This window comes from Oncorhynchus gorbuscha, linkage group LG13, assembly GCF_021184085.1.
Source record: "Oncorhynchus gorbuscha isolate QuinsamMale2020 ecotype Even-year linkage group LG13, OgorEven_v1.0, whole genome shotgun sequence".
Classification (NCBI taxonomy): Eukaryota; Metazoa; Chordata; class Actinopteri; order Salmoniformes; family Salmonidae; genus Oncorhynchus; species Oncorhynchus gorbuscha.
Window position 1 is genome coordinate 89,435,533 of NC_060185.1, and position 19,505 is coordinate 89,455,037.

Here is a 19,505-nt window from a genome sequence, read left to right on the forward strand (position 1 = left end):
GAGCCCTGGGGGACACCAGTGGTGAGAGCGCGTGGTGAGGAGACAGATTCTCGCCACGCCACCTGGTAGGAGCGACCTGTCAGGTAGGACGCAATCCAAGCGTGGGCCGCGCCGGAGATGCCCAACTCGGAGAGGGTGGAGAGGAGGATCTGATGGTTCACAGTATCGAAGGCAGCCGATAGATCTAGAAGGATGAGAGCAGAGGAGAGAGAGTTAGCTTTAGCAGTGCGGAGCGCCTCCGTGATACAGAGGAGAGCAGTCTCAGTTGAATGACTAGTCTTGAAACCTGACTGAATTGGATCAAGAAGGTCATTCAGAGAGAGATAGCGGGAGAGCTGGCCAAGGACGGCACGTTCAAGAGTTTTGGAGAGAAAAGAAAGAAGGGATACTGGTCTGTAATTGTTGACATCGGAGGGATCGAGTGTAGGTTTTTTCAGAAGGGGTGCAACTCTCGCTCTCTTGAAGACAAGATGTTATTCATGCCGTCTCCCTCTCTCTCCTCAGGTGGTGCACAGGACGTATTTCCAGGGGATGAAGTGTCTCTTCCGCATCTGTTTCTTCCCCAAGGACCCGGCAGACCTGCTCAGGAGGGACCCTGCAGCCTTCGAGTACCTCTACATACAGGTAGGGATACAGCCTGCAGGTACCTCTACATACAGGTAGGGATACAGCCTGCAGGTACCTCTACATACAGGTAGGGATACAGCCTGCAGGTACCTCTACATACAGGTAGGGATACAGCCTGCAGGTACCTCTACATACAGGTATGGATACAGCCAGCAGGTACCTCTACATACAGGTATGGATACAGCCTTCGAGTATCTCTACATACAGGTATGGATACAGCATTTGAGTACCTCTACATACAGGTATGTATACAGCCTGCAGGTACCTCTACATACAGGTAGGGATACAGCCTGCAGGTACCTCTACATACAGGTATGTATACAGCCTGCAGGTACCTCTACATACAGGTATGGATACAGCCTTCGAGTACCTCTACATACAGGTATGGATACAGCCTGCAGGTACCTCTACATACAGGTATGGATACAGCCTTCGAGTACCTCTACATACAGGTATGGATACAGCCTGCAGGTACCTCTACATACAGGTATGGATACAGCCTTCGAGTACCTCTACATACAGGTATGGATACAGCCTTCGAGTACCTCTACATACAGGTATGTATACAGCCTGCAGGTACCTCTACATACAGGTATGGATACAGCCTGCAGGTACCTCTACATACAGGTATGGATACAGCCTGCAGGTACCTCTACATACAGGTATGGATACAGCCTTCGAGTACCTCTACATACAGGTATGTATACAGCCTGCAGGTACCTCTACATACAGGTATGTATACAGCCTGCAGGTACCTCTACAGCTAGGGATATAGCCTTCAGGTACCTCTACAGCTAGGAATATAGCCTGCAGGTACCTCTACAGCTAGTGATATAGCCTTCAGGTATCTCTACAGCTAGTGATATAGCCTTCAGATACCTCTACAGCTAGGAATATAGCCTTCAGGTACCTCTACAGCTAGGAATATAGCCTTCAGATGCCTCTACAGCTAGGAATATAGCCTGCAGGTACCTCTACAGCTAGGAATATAGCCTGCAGGTACCTCTACAGCTAGGAATATAGCCTGCAGGTACCTCTACAGCTAGGAATATAGCCTGCAGGTACCTCTACACCTAGGAATATAGCCTGCAGGTACCTCTACAGCTAGGAATATAGCCTTCAGGTACCTCTACAGCTAGGAATATAGCCTGCAGGTACCTCTACAGCTAGGAATATAGCCTGCAGGTACCTCTACAGCTAGGAATATAGCCTTCAGGTATCTCTACAGCTAGGAATATAGCCTGCAGGTACCTCTACAGCTAGGAATATAGCCTGCAGGTACCTCTACAGCTAGGAATATAGCCTGCAGGTACCTCTACACCTAGGAATATAGCCTGCAGGTACCTCTACAGCTAGGAATATAGCCTTCAGGTACCTCTACAGCTAGGAATATAGCCTGCAGGTACCTCTACAGCTAGGGATATAGCCTCCAGGTATCTCTACAGCTAGGGATATAGCCTCCAGGCACCTCTACAGCTAGGGATATAGCCTGCAGGTACCTCTACAGCTAGGAATATAGCCTTCAGGTACCTCTACAGCTAGTGATATAGCCTTCAGGTACTTGTAGGTGGGGATACCATGGATACAGACCTCATGGTTCTGTTTGTATCGTCAAGGGGTTCTTTCTGCAGCGGAACCCCTCAGCCCACTGAGCCAACAAAAGGATTAGAACTTCTGGCACAAATGAGTAGTTCCAGATTTAGGTCCTTCTCCATCTCATTCTAGAATGTTACCAAAAGCAATTTCACATTACGTCCAACACAAATAAATGAAGTAACCAGTGCATCTTCAATATCTCTGTGTCTCACCCCTTTGCATGAAATTGCTGGAAGAGGTTCCTGACAAGGACATCCATCTCTGTTATCGCTGTGCCTAAAACTGTATAACCAGAATAACATGACATTACCCCCTCCCCACCACAGAGTCGCAATGACGTCATCAAAGAGCGCTTCGGCATGGACTGGAAGTCTGATATCACACTGCGGCTGGCGGCGCTTCATATCTACATCACGGTGTCGTTGGCCAGACCCAATCAGAAGATCTCCCTCAAGAATGTGGAGTAAGTGTGTGTGTGTGTGTGTGTGTGTGTGTGTGTGTGTGTGTGTGTGTGTGTGTGTGTGTGTGTGTGTGTGTGTGTGTGTGTGTGTGTGTGTGTGTGTGTGTGTGTGTGTGTGTGTGTGTGTGTGTGTGTGTGTGTGTGTGTGTGTGTGTGTGTGTGTGTGTGTGCGTTTCTGTCTGTCTGTCTGTCTGTCTGTCTGTCTGTCTGTCTGTCTGTCTGTCTGTCTGTCTGTCTGTCTGTCTGTCTGTCTGTCTGTCTGTCTGTCTGTCTGTCTGTCTGTCTGTCTTATGACAAAATGGATCCCTCAGCTGCATGACTCATCTCTCAGTCACCTCAAAGACCGAAAAGCGTGTCTCCGTATTCCATTATATTTCATTAAAAATGTCTCAGCTCTAATGTGCAGAAGTGTGGTATCCAGCTGAGCTTCTAAAAGTATATCAAAATGATCCATAATGAATCCATCTAATATTAAAAACAGAAACCACTCAAACCACGAGCTCAAGTTACTCTGACACCAAGAAATTACAATTCCCTCAGGCCACACATTTAGTCAAATCCCCAACTTACCAGATAGCTAGATCACTCTGACTGACAGACATACCAACTATCTAGATCACTCTGACTGAAATGACCAGATAACTAGATCCCTCTGACTGACATTACCAGATAACTAGATCCCTCTGACTGAAATGACCAGATAACTAGATCACTCTGAGTGACAGACATTACCAGATAACTAGATCCCTCTGACAGACATTACCAGATAACTAGATCCCTCTGACAGACATTACCAGATAACTAGATCCCTCTGACAGACATTACCAGATAACTAGATCCCTCTGACAGACATTACCAGATAACTAGATCCCTCTGACAGACATTACCAGATAACTAGATCCCTCTGACAGACATTACCAGATAACTAGATCACTCTGAGTGACAGACATTACCAGATAACTAGATCCCTCTGACAGACAGACATTACCAGATAACTAGATCCCTCTGACTGACAGACATTACCAGACAACTAGATCCCTCTGACTGACATTACCAGATAACTAGATCCCTCTGACTGACAGACATTACCAGATAACTAGATCCCTCTGGCTGACAGACATTACCAGATAACTTGATCCCTCTGACTGAAATGACCAGATAACTAGATCACTCTGAGTGACAGACATTACCAGACAACTAGATCACTCTGACAGACGCTACCAGATAACTACGCTGAACAAAAATATAAATTCAACATGTAAAGTGTTGGTCCCATGTTTCATGAGCTGAAATTAAAGTAAGTCGCTCTGGATAAGAGCGTCTGCTAAATGACTTAAATGTAATGTTAAATGTAAAGATCCCAGACATTTTCCATTCGTACAAAAAACGTATTTCTCTCAAATTTTGTGCACTAAGTTATTTACAGCCATGTTACTGAGCATTTCTCCTTTTGCCAAGATAATCCATCCACCTGACAGGTGTGGCATATCAAGAAGCTGATTAAACAGCATGATCATTTCACAGGTGCACATTTCTCTACCATGAGCCGCCTCCAAAAGTTGTTTTAGAGAATTTGGCAGTACGTCCAATCGGCCTCACAACCACAGTCAGTCCACGTGTAACCACGCCAGCCCAGGACCTCCACATCCAGCTTCTTCACCTGTGGGATCGTCTGACACCAGCTACCCGGTCAGCTGATGAAACTGTGGGTTTGCACAACCGAAGAATTTCTGCACAAACTGTCATAAACCGTCTCAGGGAAGCTCATCTGCATGCTTGACATCCTCACCAGGGTCTAGACCTGACTGCAGTTCGGCATCGTAACCAACTTCAGTGGGTAAATGCTCACCTTCGATGACCACTGAAATACTGGAGAAGTGTGCACTTCACAGATGAATCCCGGTTTTAACTGTACTGGTCAGATGGCAGATGGCAGACAGAGTGTATGGCGTTGTGTGGCCGAGCGGTTTGGTGATGTCAACCCTGTGAGTGTCCTATGGTGGTGGTGGAGTTATGGTATGGGCAAGCATAAGCTACAGACAATGAACACAATTGTATTTTATCAATGATAATTGTGCCGGTCATCCACCAGCATCACCTGATGTTTCAGCATGATAATGCACGGCCCCATGTCACAAGGATCTGTACACAATTCCTGGAAACTGAAAATGTCCCAGTTCTTCCATGACCTGCATACTCACCAGACATAACAACCATTTAACATGTTCGGGATGCTTTGGATCGACATATACGACAGTGTGTTCCAGTTCCAGCAACTTCACACAGCCATTGAAGAGGAGTGGGACAACATTCCACAGGCCACAATCAACAGCCTGATCAACTCTATGTGAAGGAGATGTGTCACGCTGCATTAGGCAAATGGTGGTCACGCCAGATACTGACTGGTTTTCTGATCCACACCCCTATATTTTATGTATCTGTGACAAACAGATGAATATCTGTATTCCCAGTCATTTGAAATCCATATATTAGGGTCTAATGAATGAAAAATTGACTGATTTCCTTATATGAACTGTAACTTAGTAAAATCTTTGAAATTGTTGCATGTGTTTATATTTTTGTTGAGTGTAGATAATTCTGATAACTAATTCACTCTGACAGACTAATTTAGCAGATACTATCCAGACCGACTTACAGTCATTGCGTTCAACAAAAACATAATAGGCAAGTGAATACAATGAAATAACAGTCGTTGCAAGTCAAGTCATTCAGTCACACAGACAGAGAAGAGCCAGTGTTCTCCCTCCTGTCTGAGTCTGACTCTGAGGGTAGCCTTGTCAATCCTGCAGTGTGACAGAGAATAGGAGCAGTCGTTGGGTTGCGTCCCAACTGGCATTCTATTCCCTATGTTGTGCACTACTTTTGACCAGGGCCCACAGGGCTATAAAAGGAATAGGGTGCCATTTGGAACGTAGCCCACGAGTCTTCCCTGGGGGTCTCTCCCTGAGATATAGACATAGTCCCACAGCTGTCAGCATCTGACTGAGTATACCATCTCTCTCTCTCTCTCTCTCTTTCTTTCTTCCTCTCTCCCCTTGCTCTCTACTCTCCCCCCTCCTCTCTATTCCCACCTCTCTTTCTCTCTCTCTCCCTCCGCAGGAAGGAGTGGGGTCTGGAACCCTTCCTACCCCTCACTCTGCTTCCCACCATCAAGGAGAAGAATGTGTGTAAGACCCTGTCACAGCTGCTCAAAACCTATCAGCATCCGCCTCCCTCCGGCAATAAGGTGATCTGTCCTCTCTGTCACACAATGACCTTCCTTTCCGTAAATATTCTCTAGATACAGCATAGCTATAACACTAAGTTATTCAGATTCATTGTATAGCGTACCTTTCATCTGAGGGCTTGCACTCACCGTTAAGCAGTTTATCTTTGGATTTGACTGGCTGTGGAGTTCCATACATATTTAAAGTGTGCTTGTGCCCCAATACATGGCTAAACAGTGACCCCAAGAGGACATGTATAGTATCGCAGTATAAAATCCAATGGTCATCCTTGGGTGAATCTCACGAGTAGAAGCTAGCAACAGGGCGACCACATCCGTCTTGTCGTCCTTGGGTGAATCTCAACCATATTAAGTGGCTTCTCCTCCTCGTCTCCTCTCCTTCATCTCCACTGATCTGAAATCACAAGATAAGTGAAAGCAATAATGAAGGATGCCAGCTAGGGTTTTAATTTCACCTGTCCAGTTCTTTAATGTTAGTGCAGATCGAGGAGACGAGTAGAGAAAGCCACTAGAGACTATTGAGACTGGGCCCTTGAGTGTTGTGTTGTGTCTACTGACAGGTCCCTCCTCTCCAGGGAAAGCTGCAGTACATGCGTGTGCTCAACGATCTTCCGCCCTTTGGAGGCTTGCTGTTCCACACCGTCGGACTAGTAATGGCAACATTTATTTATTTATTTAACCTTTATTTGACTATGCAAGTCAGTTATGAACAAATTGTTATTTACAATGACGGCCTACCATTCCCTTATGAACATTCCAATGTTGTATTCTCACATCATATATGAGTCCCACTCTTTTATGATGAATTTCTCTTTTGTCAACGTACAGCTCATGTTTATGTTTGATTAATTGATTTACTGACTGATTGATCCACAGGATGAGAAGCAGTCGGCCACTACGCTGCTGGTGGGTCCGCGGCACGGCATCGGTCATGTGATCGACCTAAAGAACAACCTGACCACGGTTCTGACAGAGTTCAGTCGCGTTGCTAAGATACAGCTGCACCGGGAGAACCAGGGCGTTGCCCGCGTAGAGGTGGCCATACATGAGGCCAAGGTATATGACAGATTGAACACATGTACAACTATAGATCTAGAAGGGCATTATGAGGCTCAGGGTGGAACTCAATAGAATGAGATGTGTTTGTTTTGCCATAAATCCTTGCATCATATGTGTAGGCCATGCTACCTAGCATAGATTTTCACTGCACAGAAGAATTCCTTTCAAATGAAATTAAATTAAATCAAACCTGCAACATAAAACAAGTTGAAGTACCGGTATGGCCATTATATTAAATATACAGTCAAGTGCTTTGTTGAGGTCTCTTAACTTCTCTCCATCCCTGCTCCAACCTTTCCAACCTTTGTGTATGAATATGTGTGTGTGTGTTTCGGAGGGGCTGGGATAAAGCCAATCTATCTACATTATTGGCTAAAGCAGAAGACACATTTCTGTTGGACCTTGTGTACAATTGACAATAAAGGAATCTAAGTCTTAATGATCCACCCCTACAGCCTCTGGTCCTGTTGATGGAGTGGCCTGATGCCAGTAACTTCGCCTGTCTCATCTCCGGCTACTACAAGCTGTTCGTGGACCCCAAACGAGCCATCTACTACCGGACACCTGGTCAGTCTTATATGATCAAGGCAGGTATGTTAGTAGTCACCTCCTTGATTTATTAGGTCTTGCAATGAAACTGCATATTCACACTATATGTTGATGTTTAAGAAATGTATACTACGTGACCAAAAGTATGTGGACATCTGATCGTCGAACATCTCATTCCAAAATCACGGGCATTAATATGAAGTTGGTCCCCCCTCCTTTGCTGCTATAACAGCCTCCACTCTTCTGGGAAGGCTTTCCACTAGATGTTGGAACATTGCTGCGGGGACTTGCATCCATTCAGCCCCAAGAGCATTAGTGAGGACATTGTCATGCTGAAACAGGAAAGGGCCTTTCCCACACTGTTGAATCAAAGTGGGACATAATCGTCTAGAATGTATGCTGTATCTTTAAGATTTCCCTTCACTGGGACTAAGGGGCACGAGCCATGATAAACAGCCCCAGACCATTATTCCTCATCCACCAAACTTTAGAGTTGGCACTATGCATTGGGGCAGGTAGTGTTCTCCTGGCACCGCCAAACACAGATGAGTTGGTCGGACCGCCAGAAAACACACTTCCACTGCTCCAGAGTCCAATGGTGACGAGCTTTACACCACTCCAGACGATGCTTGGCATTGCTTCAGCTTTCGGCGGTCCCGTTCTGTGAGCTTGTGTGGCCTACCACTTCGCGGCTGAACTGTGGTTGCTCCTAGATGTTTCCACTTCACAATAACAGCACTTACAGTTGACCGGGGCAGTTCTAGCAGGGATGAAATTTGACGAACTGACTTGTTGTAAAGGTGACATCCTATGACGGTGCCACATTGAATGTCACTGAGCTCTTCAGTAAGACTATTCTACTGCCAACGTTTGTCTATGGAGATTGCATGGCTGTGTGCTCGATGTTATACACCTGTCAGCAACGGGTGTGGACGAAATAGCCAAATCCACTAATTTGAACTGTCCACATACTTTTGTATACATGGTGTTTCATGGTGTTTCTGTAGGTCTAGTTTTTCAGGAAGTGTTACAGACAATCCATTATTATTAGCTTTAAAAAAAACTGAAAGTATTTTTCATTTAAGGTTAAAATCATTTCCATACTGTTTGCTTTTCCTACATTTTGTAACAATAAAACTCAAGATACAAACTCAGCATTCAAACTTAGCATCCAATGCCCCCATTGACTCCATATCAAATTGCATCTCAAGGATTTCATTTACAGGTTTTTGTGTGTGTCTGCAAGTGTGAGGCATTGCATGTAAACCATTATACTGCAACCAACTCTGCTCAATCCAACTGGACTGACACCTGCTTCTCCATAATGCATCTGTGCATCCGGACCTAAACCATATCAACAGCTACCGATCACCTCTGCTGTCGCCCATCTCCATCCTGAGGTCTCATCTTCATTGGACTATTCTCTCCCTCCATGCACAGCGTAACATTTCAGGGGTTTTGCCTTGCTTTTATCTCTGTAATCAACATGTAATATTCAAACAATATTCAAACAGCTCTGTTTCCATCTGCCTGCATGAGAGGAAGGCCACTACGTCCCATAACATCCCACCAGACTTACCTCAAACCTCCAACTCCAGCCTCCAGCATCCATCACTGAAAAACATCCACCAGCCTTCTCCTCTATTTTCCCATAAGGACCTACTCCATCCTCCCATGCGATTCCTCACCTCTCAGCCTCTCAATTGCTCTGACAATTCTGTCCTCAGATTACAGAGGTTCCCACCACGCCCACCCACGCTCTGGCGTCACAGCGGTGCCCAGTGGAGACCGACGAGGGGATGAGAGGGAAAGATCCCATACGAGGGACCCAGGTTCCCAGTCTCAGAAGACAGCGACCGCCCCACTGCCCGCAGAGTCCCAACACCTGGGTCTATGCCACGTCCATCTCCGGGAGCCACAACAGCTGCAGGAGCTCCAAATGCAGGCAGAACCCGAGCTCGACATCAATGAGAACTTAATTTCCCAAGAGGTACCAGAGCGGCCCAGTGCCAAGTCTGACCCAATCCCCCGGAGCACGGAGACGATCGGCGAGAGGCCAGAGAACCCCGTCCAGGAGAGCTCAGTGGTCTTCAGGAGCAGAGCCCAAACCATGGGGCAGTCCCAGCGAACTACACGGTTCTTCTGTGACTCCTGCAAGGCCGGGTTGAGGGCAGAGGGAGTGGCCTTAGACGGTGGAAGCAGCGGCGGCTCGTCGAAGCACTGCTCCAGCGCCTGTGCCTCCCGTGATGCTGGTGCAGTAGACCTCATGGCCCTGCCTCCGCCGGGGAACGAAGAGGAAGAGGAAGAAGAGGTGGAGGAAGTAGGAAGAAAGCTGCAGCCTCCTCCGCCAGCCATTGCTGACCCTCCGCCTGGCTTCAGGGACAACAGCTCGGATGAAGACGACTCCAAGAGAGGACGGAAGTCTCAACCAAACCCAAACTCCATCCCCAGTCCAAGCACTACAACTGGGGCAACTGCAGGCAAGAGCTCTGCCAAGGAAGTGGTACCGGCTCCAGAGGATGTCCCGGTGACGTTGATAGACAACGTGGCCACCAGGACAGTACGGGACCATGCCCAGGAGCTGGATGATGCTCTGGTGTCCACTCTGCAGGCACTGGAGGCCCTAGCTGCATCAGAGGATTTCCCCCATCACCCCCAACAGCCAGCTCAGACCACAGGTCAACATGCCGAGTCATGCTACAAGGGCTATTTTTAGTGCTAATTGTTAATTTTAGGGCTCAGTGACAACTAAGGGCACTTTGAAATGTTTTTATACACTTGGTGTACAGAATATTAGGAACACAATCCTAATATTGAGTTGCACCCCCTTTTCCCCTCAGAACAGCCTCAGTTCGTCGAGGAATGAACTCTACAAGGTGTAGAAAGCGTTCCACAGTAATGCTGGCCCATGTTGACTCCAATGTTTCCCAACATTGTGTCAAGTTGGCAAGATGTCCTTTGGGTGATGGACCATTCTTGATACACCTGGGAAACTGTTGAGCATGAAAAATCCAGCAGCTTTGCAGTTCTTGACACAATCAAACCGGTGCACCTGGCACCTACTACCATACCCTGTTCAAAGGCACTTGAATCTTTTGTTCACCCTCTGAATGATGCACATACACTATCCATGTCTATCCATGTGTGCAGGCCGTCATTGTAAATAAGAATGTGTTCTTAACTGACTTGCCTAGTTAAATAAAGGTTAAATAAAAAATGTATTAAAAAAAATATCTCAATTGTCTCCTCCCCTTCATCTACAATGATTTGAGTGGATTTAACAAGTGACATCAATAAGGGATCATAGTTTTCACCTGGTCAGTCTATGTCATGGAAAGAGCAGGTGTTCCTAATATTTTGTACACTTCAGTGTAGACGAAGGGGAGGAGACAGGTTAAAGAAGGATTTTTATGCCTTGAGACAATTGAGGCATGGACTCTGTATGTGTGTTATTCAGAGGGTGAATGGGGAAGACAAAATATTTAAGTGCCTTTGAACGGGGTATGGTAATAGGTGCTAAGCGCAACTATTATCTGTCAAAAATGGCAATGTTGCTGGGTTTTTCACACTCAACAGTTTCCTGTGTGAACAACTGTGGGAAACATTGGAGTCAACATCCCTGTGGAACACTTTCAAACACCTGGTAGCGTCCACGCCCCGATGAATTGAGCCTGGCTTGATAGCATAATTCAAGTTCAAAGCTTTAGCATCCCAAAACAGAGACAAAAGACGCTTTGACGTGTTGTTTTACAGAACACTGCTTGACACTGAACAAAGTCTCTTGTGCTGTATATTTTGATAGTGAGAGAAACACAAGTGTTCCCTCAGTCTTGATTAAAATTCAATTTGATGCAAAACAAGGTTTTACTCACAGACGGTTAGCAGAGCTTTAAAAGAAACATCAAGGGATTTTGATGAGTTAGTACTTAGAAACCGTTTATTTGATGTCCATCTTTGCACAATCAATGACTGCTTTCCACCTGTCTGTGATATTTCATGTCTTCCTCGTGACCCTGATAGTGTCTTGTGTTTCCTTCTTTCCGTAGGGTTGATCGTGTTGGCGGCCATTACGCCTGAGTCATCGTTGGACTCAGGGCACGAGACCAACTCCTCAGAGCTGACAGACGTCTCAGAGATGGTGTCGGCCATGAAGCAGCACCAGAACCAGGCCTACCTGCTGGCCCACCATATCAACAAGGAGCGTATCTTCAGTCGCAGGGACTTCCCCTTGGCCATACCAGGCTGCACCACCCAGACTATAGAGGGTGGTGCGTTCTCCATGGGTCAGATCCGCGGCAGCTGCCCCTCGAAGCCAGTGACCCTCAGTAAGACTGTTCCCCTAAAGCTCAGCCCTGCTAAGGAGACTGCCAGTCCAGGTCTCAGCTCAGTGAAGCAGGGGAGTAACGTTACCCAAGACCCATCGCAGAGTGAACCGAGTGAAGGCAAGAAGGCAAAATCAGAGCCTACCAAAGCGTGCACGCAAGACCGTCCTGCAAAGTCACCTGAGGAGCTGAAAGTGTCCGATCCAGGGCAGGCACCCAAGGTCTGCAAGGATCAAAGGTCACCCTGTTCTGCTGTGGGAAAACTAAGCCCCAATCTCTCTGCGGGGATCAAGGGGAAGAAGTCTGCGCCTCTGAGTCCGGACCCTACCAACAAAGCCTTACCTATTCTATTGGCTGTAGACAGAACTGCCTCCGCCAAGATTTGCCCCACAAACATGTGCCAAGATGCCGAGACTGCCTCTAGCGAGACCATCAAGCCTTCAAGCTCTAATGACCTCCTGCCAGTTGATGATCTATTCTGCACGTGCCCAGTGAGAGAACCCGGGCCACAGCTAAGACCGAAGGATCCACAATCCCAGAAGGTGGTGGTGTTCCATTCCTCTTCCCCAACAGACGATGAGCGTCTTCGGTCCAAAGGCCTCCAACTGGCTAGCAGCAAAGAGATCACAGCGAGAGCAGCAGGAGGAGCAGGAGCAGACCCCGTCTTAGTCAAGCCCAGCCCCCAGGTTCCAAAAAAGTACACCCAGTCCCCACACATACCTGTGAAAGCTGAGAGGAAGGAAGCAGCAGAGGCCAAGGCAGAGAGGTCCCAGGGTAAAGCTCAAGCTGAGCCACAGAAATGCCCCTCGAAGACATTGTCTATCCTGGGAGACTCCACACACCCTACCTGCTCTGTGGACAAGGTCTCCACTTTTCCATCTGCTGACAGCAAGAAGCAGGGTGGTGGTAAAGGGAAGGCCCAGCGTAGTGCCCCCTTCCTCAGTATCAAGAACCTCCTGTCAGCCACGTTCCCAGCTCGGATTCGTCGGGAGACTGACGAGCGCAGAGCCCAGCTCCAGAAGGTCCGGCAGTACGAGTTAGAGTTCCTGGAAGAACTTCTGAAGCCCAAGTCATCCGGGGGAGAGTACCTACCCCAGGGGTCCTCACCAGTCCCCTCAGGCACCCCCTGTGCTTGCCAGCTCCGTACAAGTCCTGTGCTAAAAGCCCCTGGCATCTCCCGAGAGCAACGCCGCAGCTGCGACTGCAAGAGGATGTGCAGAGGCATCCGACTGCCTGATACACCGGTCGGCTCAACTGCGGAGCCACAGCAACATAGAGGCAGAGAGAGATCCCTCTCCAAGACCCCTCCAGCGACCTCCAAAACCCCTCACTCCCAGGGAGGTCCGAGGAGACCTCAGACCTTAGAGATCAAAACCACCCGAATCCGCTCAACCAGTCTGGAGTCACGGGAACCCAGGGGGGAGCAGGCTTCCTGCTTGCCCACCTGCACCTCTCGCACACCAGACTGCATGGGTGCTCCGCAGTACAAGAAACTCCAGAGGCGGTATAGCATCGGGGAGGTGGACAACGCTGAAGGCACGCCACTGTACGCCGAGGTCAAACCCAAAGCCAAGAGCCTGGAGAAGGAGATGGAGCGAGTGAGGGCCACAGGACTGAGGCTTCCAACGCCCGTGGAGCCTGTTCACAATCAAACTCAAACCCACACGGCTGCTGCAGCGGCGAAGGGGAAGAAAGGAGTGTTCTTTGTCCAGGGAGAAGAGCTGCTGCGGGAGAGCAAAGAGGGGGCGCCGACTGAGATGCTGCTGGGGCTGCCTAGCGAGGACAGTGACGACAGGGAGAAGTGCTGCTCCTTCTGTTTCTGCTACAGGAAATGTGAGGAGGCGGACGAGAGCAGTGAGAAAGAAGAGCTTTCCTACTCCATCCCCCTCCAGGTCCTGCCTGGGATGCAGCTGGACTCTCAGACCTTGCCCGTCATCAGCAAAACCCTCCAGGTTCTCCACGCTGAGGGCTGCAGCGGGGAGGAGGAAGAAATAGAGGAAGAGGAAGAAGAAGAGGAACCGCAGACACAGGAGATTGACCTCCGGGCCTGCGGGACTCTGGAGGGTAGCCTGGCGAGGGTCCAGTCTCTGCAAGGGCAAACGTTCAGCCTGCCGGACGGTTTCCTCAACGCCCAGCTGGATGCTAATGAGCTGCTAGCCATCCTGCGACAGTGCGCTAACGTTCCCCAGGTGGATAACGAATCACGCCTCCAGCCATCCCGGATCGCCGAGTACAAACAGGAGCTGGCGGTGCGCTTCAAGGAGTTCAGGGCGGCGTGCAGACGGGTGGCGAGCGTCGAGAAGAGCCCCACGCGCATGCTGAGCGTTGTTACGGCCAGCTTCCTGGTCCTCTGCGAACTGACTCAGACCTTCATCAAGCTGGTTAGAGGGGTGCGTTCAGAGGCCCAAAGGCTGCAGCTGCTGCGGAAGGTTGAAGAGGTTGCTATCAATTACACTTTGTTGTTGCGTGCAGCCGAGGATGCTATGGGCCACTCCAGTAGTCTGCCTAACAAGAGCGTGAGTCCCCTAGTTACTACAACCACCACTAACATGGGCTCCCTCTCGCGCCCAATGAAAACCCTGCCCGCCCAGTAGAGACAAAGTTGGGGGAAGTGAGTGAATAATTATTTATGACAGTTGGGAGTGTGGGTGGCTGGGACCACACTCTCAACGCCCATTAGTTATTTATTGTTTACAGGACATGCAATGATCCATCCATCACAATGCAACTGCTCCATGATGCGTTTCCAGGGGTTGTGGCAGTTGCAGAGTGGCCCTGTAGTGTTCTAGCATAAAAGACAAACGCTTGGGCACCGCTGTACAAAAGGTGCATGCACCTACACCTCTGAAACGCTGGGTGAAAAACAGGGCTAACCACTCCTCCATGTCAACTCTCACATTTCAAAGATCCTTCTTATTCTTTTCGATGTATATTTGAGTTGTATCTTTTTAGCAAAGTATACCATTTTGTGGAGAACAAATATAATTAAAATAATATCTAAAATGAATTTGAGTATAACAAATATAAAGAGTAATATACCTGTAATAAATCTTAAGACATTTTAATGTGCTCTGGGCAAAAATACCACAGAGAATGTCAAAGTAGCGAATTCTGTGAATTAGGTAGTCCAAAGCCTAGGTAAGTAGTTGACGTGTTTGTTTGTTACATTTCTAACTGTTGTCACAGAATGAGTTCCTTTGGTCATCTGGAAAGTATCATGACATGCACCTCAACAATATCACATACATCACATTCACATTGTTGAAAATGGTACCTCTGCGAGATTGTAAAATCCACACATTTGAATTGGGTTGCTATAAAACAGACATGGGGCCCATTTACTCACCTGTAGAATAACACCACAGGTTGGGGCAGATGTAGCAGAAACGCTAACTCACTAGCGGCTAACCAATCAGCTGGGTAGGATCAATGTTCTTCATGAAGGAAGGCAGCCCCGCTCTACTGTATAAATTGTAGTAAACCTCACATTGCTGTCTTGGTTTGAGACACACACACACATACACACAGTAGACACACTCTCACACACAACAATCACAGTCCACATGAAATCTGCACCTCGCCTCTTGTAAACGAGATGAGGTATATGGGAGATCCACTTTAGCAAGCTTAGCCTTAGACTGTTGCACAACCTTCAGCATTTGCTCCTGCTCACACATGATCTAAGTTCATGTTTTGTTTACATTCAGCCTACTGAACATCGAGCTAGAAAACAAATGTCACATCATACACCTTCAGTTTTATAAACTATTTCATCTTATAAGACATTCAAGTTGCTATATTATTCTCTAAAATAATTTTACAGGATTTTGTGTCACAAACAATTCAATGGGTTTATACTTTTTGCTCTCTATGTGCTGTTGTCCATTGTGCAATACAGGAGATATATATATAAATCACACAATACAGGAGATATATATAAATCACACACACAAAGTAGTTTTCTATGTATTTTAATAAAACTGACACCTGTGTTTTCTGTCTGAAAACGGCTTCCTGTCTCATCCTGTTGTCAAACCACGGAGATCAAACAGCCTATTGCTAACCTCAACCGAAACTGAAACTATTCAGACTCTGACATTATGGTACTATTCATACCATGTGTTTTCTTTCACTGCACTACTGTCTCGCATGTTTCCCCAATTCTACATTTCTTCTTGACGATACAAGAAGTAGAGCGGTCAAGATACCAATGGTGGTGGCAGATTCAGTGTTACGACTAGTTTTATTGAAGTGAGAAAGAAAGAATATACATCCACAAAAATATGAGGAGGCTACTTACTGCAGTAATGTTTTGAAATGGAAATTCTTTACGCGGAGTTGTATTATTCTACACTTGAGATGTAAATATTGTAAAACGGTTGGAATATTTGTGAGCCAGGAAAACACTTTTAAATTATCCCACTAACTGACAATGTGAAGATTGGTTCCAAATTCTTCACTGTTTTGTAAAAAAAAAATAGAAAACATGTCTGTACCGTATAATTTATAGTAGTTATGTTCCATAGAAAACTAATAGCAAAAACGTATATTTTAAGACTATATAATGAGTATAAAGCATGGGACATGTTTATTTTTATAAAAACGAAATATTTACAGTATCAAACGGCATTCTCTCATCATGACCACCTGGAAATGTTTTCAAACATTTTGTTTTTGACATAATGTTAATATAGAAATATTTTGTGTGGTTGTCATTGTTGAGTTGCATTGTTGCCAAACTGTGAATATGTCTCTGTTCCATAACATAATGGACCTATGTTCCATGGCCTATTCCATTGTGTTTGTTGGCACTTATTTATTTACTTTTATTTATTTGTCAATAATCTTGTCTTCACTGTGTTCTTCTGTCTGTACAATGTTTCTCATGTTTTAAGAGCAATAAAATTATAATCCTCGGTTTAGAAATGCACATTTACATTTGGTGTAGATTGAAATGTTTGTTTGTTACACTCAAGTTATTTGGGCCTCATCTGACATTCACTTCAAAATGAATATAAATTGACCTCCTTGAGATATCCTTCTCCTTACTGAGCATTGGGCAGAAGTAGCCTATCCTTCTCCTTACTGAGCATTGGGCAGAAGTAGCCTATCCTTCTCCTTACTGAGCGTTGGGCAGAAGTAGCCTATCCTTCTCCTTACTGAGCGTTGGGCAGAAGTAGCCTATCCTTCTCCTTACTGAGCATCGGGCAGAAGTAGCCTATCCTTCTCCTTACTGAGCGTTGGGCAGAAGTAGCCTATCCTTCTCCTTACTGAGCGTTGGGCAGAAGTAGCCTATCCTTCTCCTTACTGAGCATCAGGCAGAAGTAGCCTATCCTTCTCCTTACTGAGCATTGGGCAGAAGTAGCCTATCCTTCTCCTTACTGAGCGTTGGGCAGAAGTAGCCTATCCTTCTCCTTACTGAGCATTGGGCAGAAGTAGCCTATCCTTCTCCTTACTGAGCATTGGGCAGAAGTAGCCTATCCTTCTCCTTACTGAGCGTTGGGCAGAAGTAGCCTATCCTTCTCCTTACTGAGCATTGGGCAGAAGTAGCCTATCCTTCTCCTTACTGAGCGTTGGGCAGAAGTAGCCTATCCTTCTCCTTACTGAGCATTGGGCAGAAGTAGCCTATCCTTCTCCTTACTGAGCATTGGGCAGAAGTAGCCTATCCTTCTCCTTACTGAGCATTGGGCAGAAGTAGCCTATCCTTCTCCTTACTGAGCATTGGGCAGAAGTAGCCTATCCTTCTCCTTACTGAGCATCAGGCAGAAGTAGCCTATCCTTCTCCTTACTGAGCATTGGGCAGAAGTAGCCTATCCTTCTCCTTACTGAGCGTTGGGCAGAAGTAGCCTATCCTTCTCCTTACTGAGCGTTGGGCAGAAGTAGCCTATCCTTCTCCTTACTGAGCATCAGGCAGAAGTAGCCTATCCTTCTCCTTACTGAGCATTGGGCAGAAGTAGCCTATCCTTCTCCTTACTGAGCGTTGGGCAGAAGTAGCCTATCCTTCTCCTTACTGAGCATTGGGCAGAAGTAGCCTATCCTTCTCCTTACTGAGCATCGGGCAGAAGTAGCCTATCCTTCTCCTTACTGAGCATTGGGCAGAAGTAGCCTATCCTTCTCCTTACTGAGTATTGGGCAGAAGTAGCCTATCCTTCTCCTTACTGAGCATTGGGCAGAAGTAGCCTATCCTTCTCCTTACTGAGCGTTGGGCAGAAGTAGCCTATCCTTCTCCTTACTGAGCATTGGGCAGAAGTAGCCTATCCTTCTCCTTACTGAGCGTTGGGCAGAAGTAGCCTATCCTTCTCCTTACTGAGCATTGGGCAGAAGTAGCCTATCCTTCTCCTTACTGAGCATTGGGCAGAAGTAGCCTATCCTTATCCTTACTGAGCATTGGGCAGAAGTTAGCCTATCCTTCTCCTTACTGAGCATTGGGCAGAAGTAGCCTATCCTTCTTCTTACTGAGCATTGGGCAGAAATAGCCTATCCTCCTTATTACTGAGCATTGGGCAGAAGTAGCCTATCCTTCTCCTTACTGAGCATTGGGCAGAAGTAACCTATCCTTCTCCTTACTGAGCATTGGGCAGAAGTAGCCTATCCTTCTCCTTACTGAGCATCGGGCAGAAGTAGCCTATCCTTCTCCTTACTGAGCATCAGGCAGAAGTAGCCTATCCTTCTCCTTACTGAGCATTGGGCAGAAGTAGCCTATCCTTCTCCTTACTGAGCGTTGGGCAGAAGTAGCCTATCCTTCTCCTTACTGAGCATTGGGCAGAAGTAGCCTATCCTTCTCCTTACTGAGCGTTGGGCAGAAGTAGCCTATCCTTCTCCTTACTGAGCGTTGGGCAGAAGTAGCCTATCCTTCTTCTTACTGAGCATTGGGCAGAAATAGCCTATCCTCCTTATTACTGAGCATTGGGCAGAAGTAGCCTATCCTTCTCCTTACTGAGCATTGGGCAGAAGTAACCTATCCTTCTCCTTACTGAGCATTGGGCAGAAGTAGCCTATCCTTCTCCTTACTGAGCATCGGGCAGAAGTAGCCTATCCTTCTCCTTACTGAGCATCAGGCAGAAGTAGCCTATCCTTCTCCTTACTGAGCATTGGGCAGAAGTAGCCTATCCTTCTCCTTACTGAGCGTTGGGCAGAAGTAGCCTATCCTTCTCCTTACTGAGCATTGGGCAGAAGTAGCCTATCCTTCTCCTTACTGAGCGTTGGGCAGAAGTAGCCTATCCTTCTCCTTACTGAGCATTTGGCAGAAGTAGCCTATCCTTCTCCTTACTGAGCGTTGGGCAGAAGTAGCCTATCCTTCTCCTTACTGAGCATCAGGCAGAAGTAGCCTATCCTTCTCCTTACTGAGCATTGGGCAGAAGTAGCCTATCCTTCTCCTTACTGAGCGTTGGGCAGAAGTAGCCTATCCTTCTCCTTACTGAGCATTGGGCAGAAGTAGCCTATCCTTCTCCTTACTGAGCGTTGGGCAGAAGTAGCCTATCCTTCTCCTTACTGAGCATTGGGCAGAAATGGCCTATCCTCCTTATTACTGAGCATTGGGCAGAAGTAGCCTATCCTTCTCCTTACTGAGCATTGGGCAGAAGTAGCCTATTCTTCTCCTTACTGAGTGTCAGGCAGAAGTAGCCTATCCTTCTCCTTACTGAGC

At 47.0% G+C, this 19,505-nt stretch overlaps 1 protein-coding gene across 1 annotated transcript in view; it reads left to right on the plus strand.

The window, feature by feature from the left end:
• Positions 1-16,772, plus strand: part of frmpd3 (FERM and PDZ domain containing 3) — a 169,430-nt gene extending 152,658 nt beyond the window's left edge. The window contains exons 9-16 of the mRNA XM_046296051.1: positions 505-624; positions 2,550-2,686; positions 5,804-5,930; positions 6,491-6,580; positions 6,807-6,986; positions 7,445-7,580; positions 9,266-10,216; positions 11,585-16,772. Coding sequence (XP_046152007.1) covers positions 505-624; positions 2,550-2,686; positions 5,804-5,930; positions 6,491-6,580; positions 6,807-6,986; positions 7,445-7,580; positions 9,266-10,216; positions 11,585-14,454 — 4,611 coding nt within the window. The 3' untranslated portion in view covers positions 14,455-16,772. The remainder of the gene's footprint in view (positions 1-504; positions 625-2,549; positions 2,687-5,803; positions 5,931-6,490; positions 6,581-6,806; positions 6,987-7,444; positions 7,581-9,265; positions 10,217-11,584) is intronic.
• Positions 16,773-19,505: the final 2,733 nt, after the last annotated feature.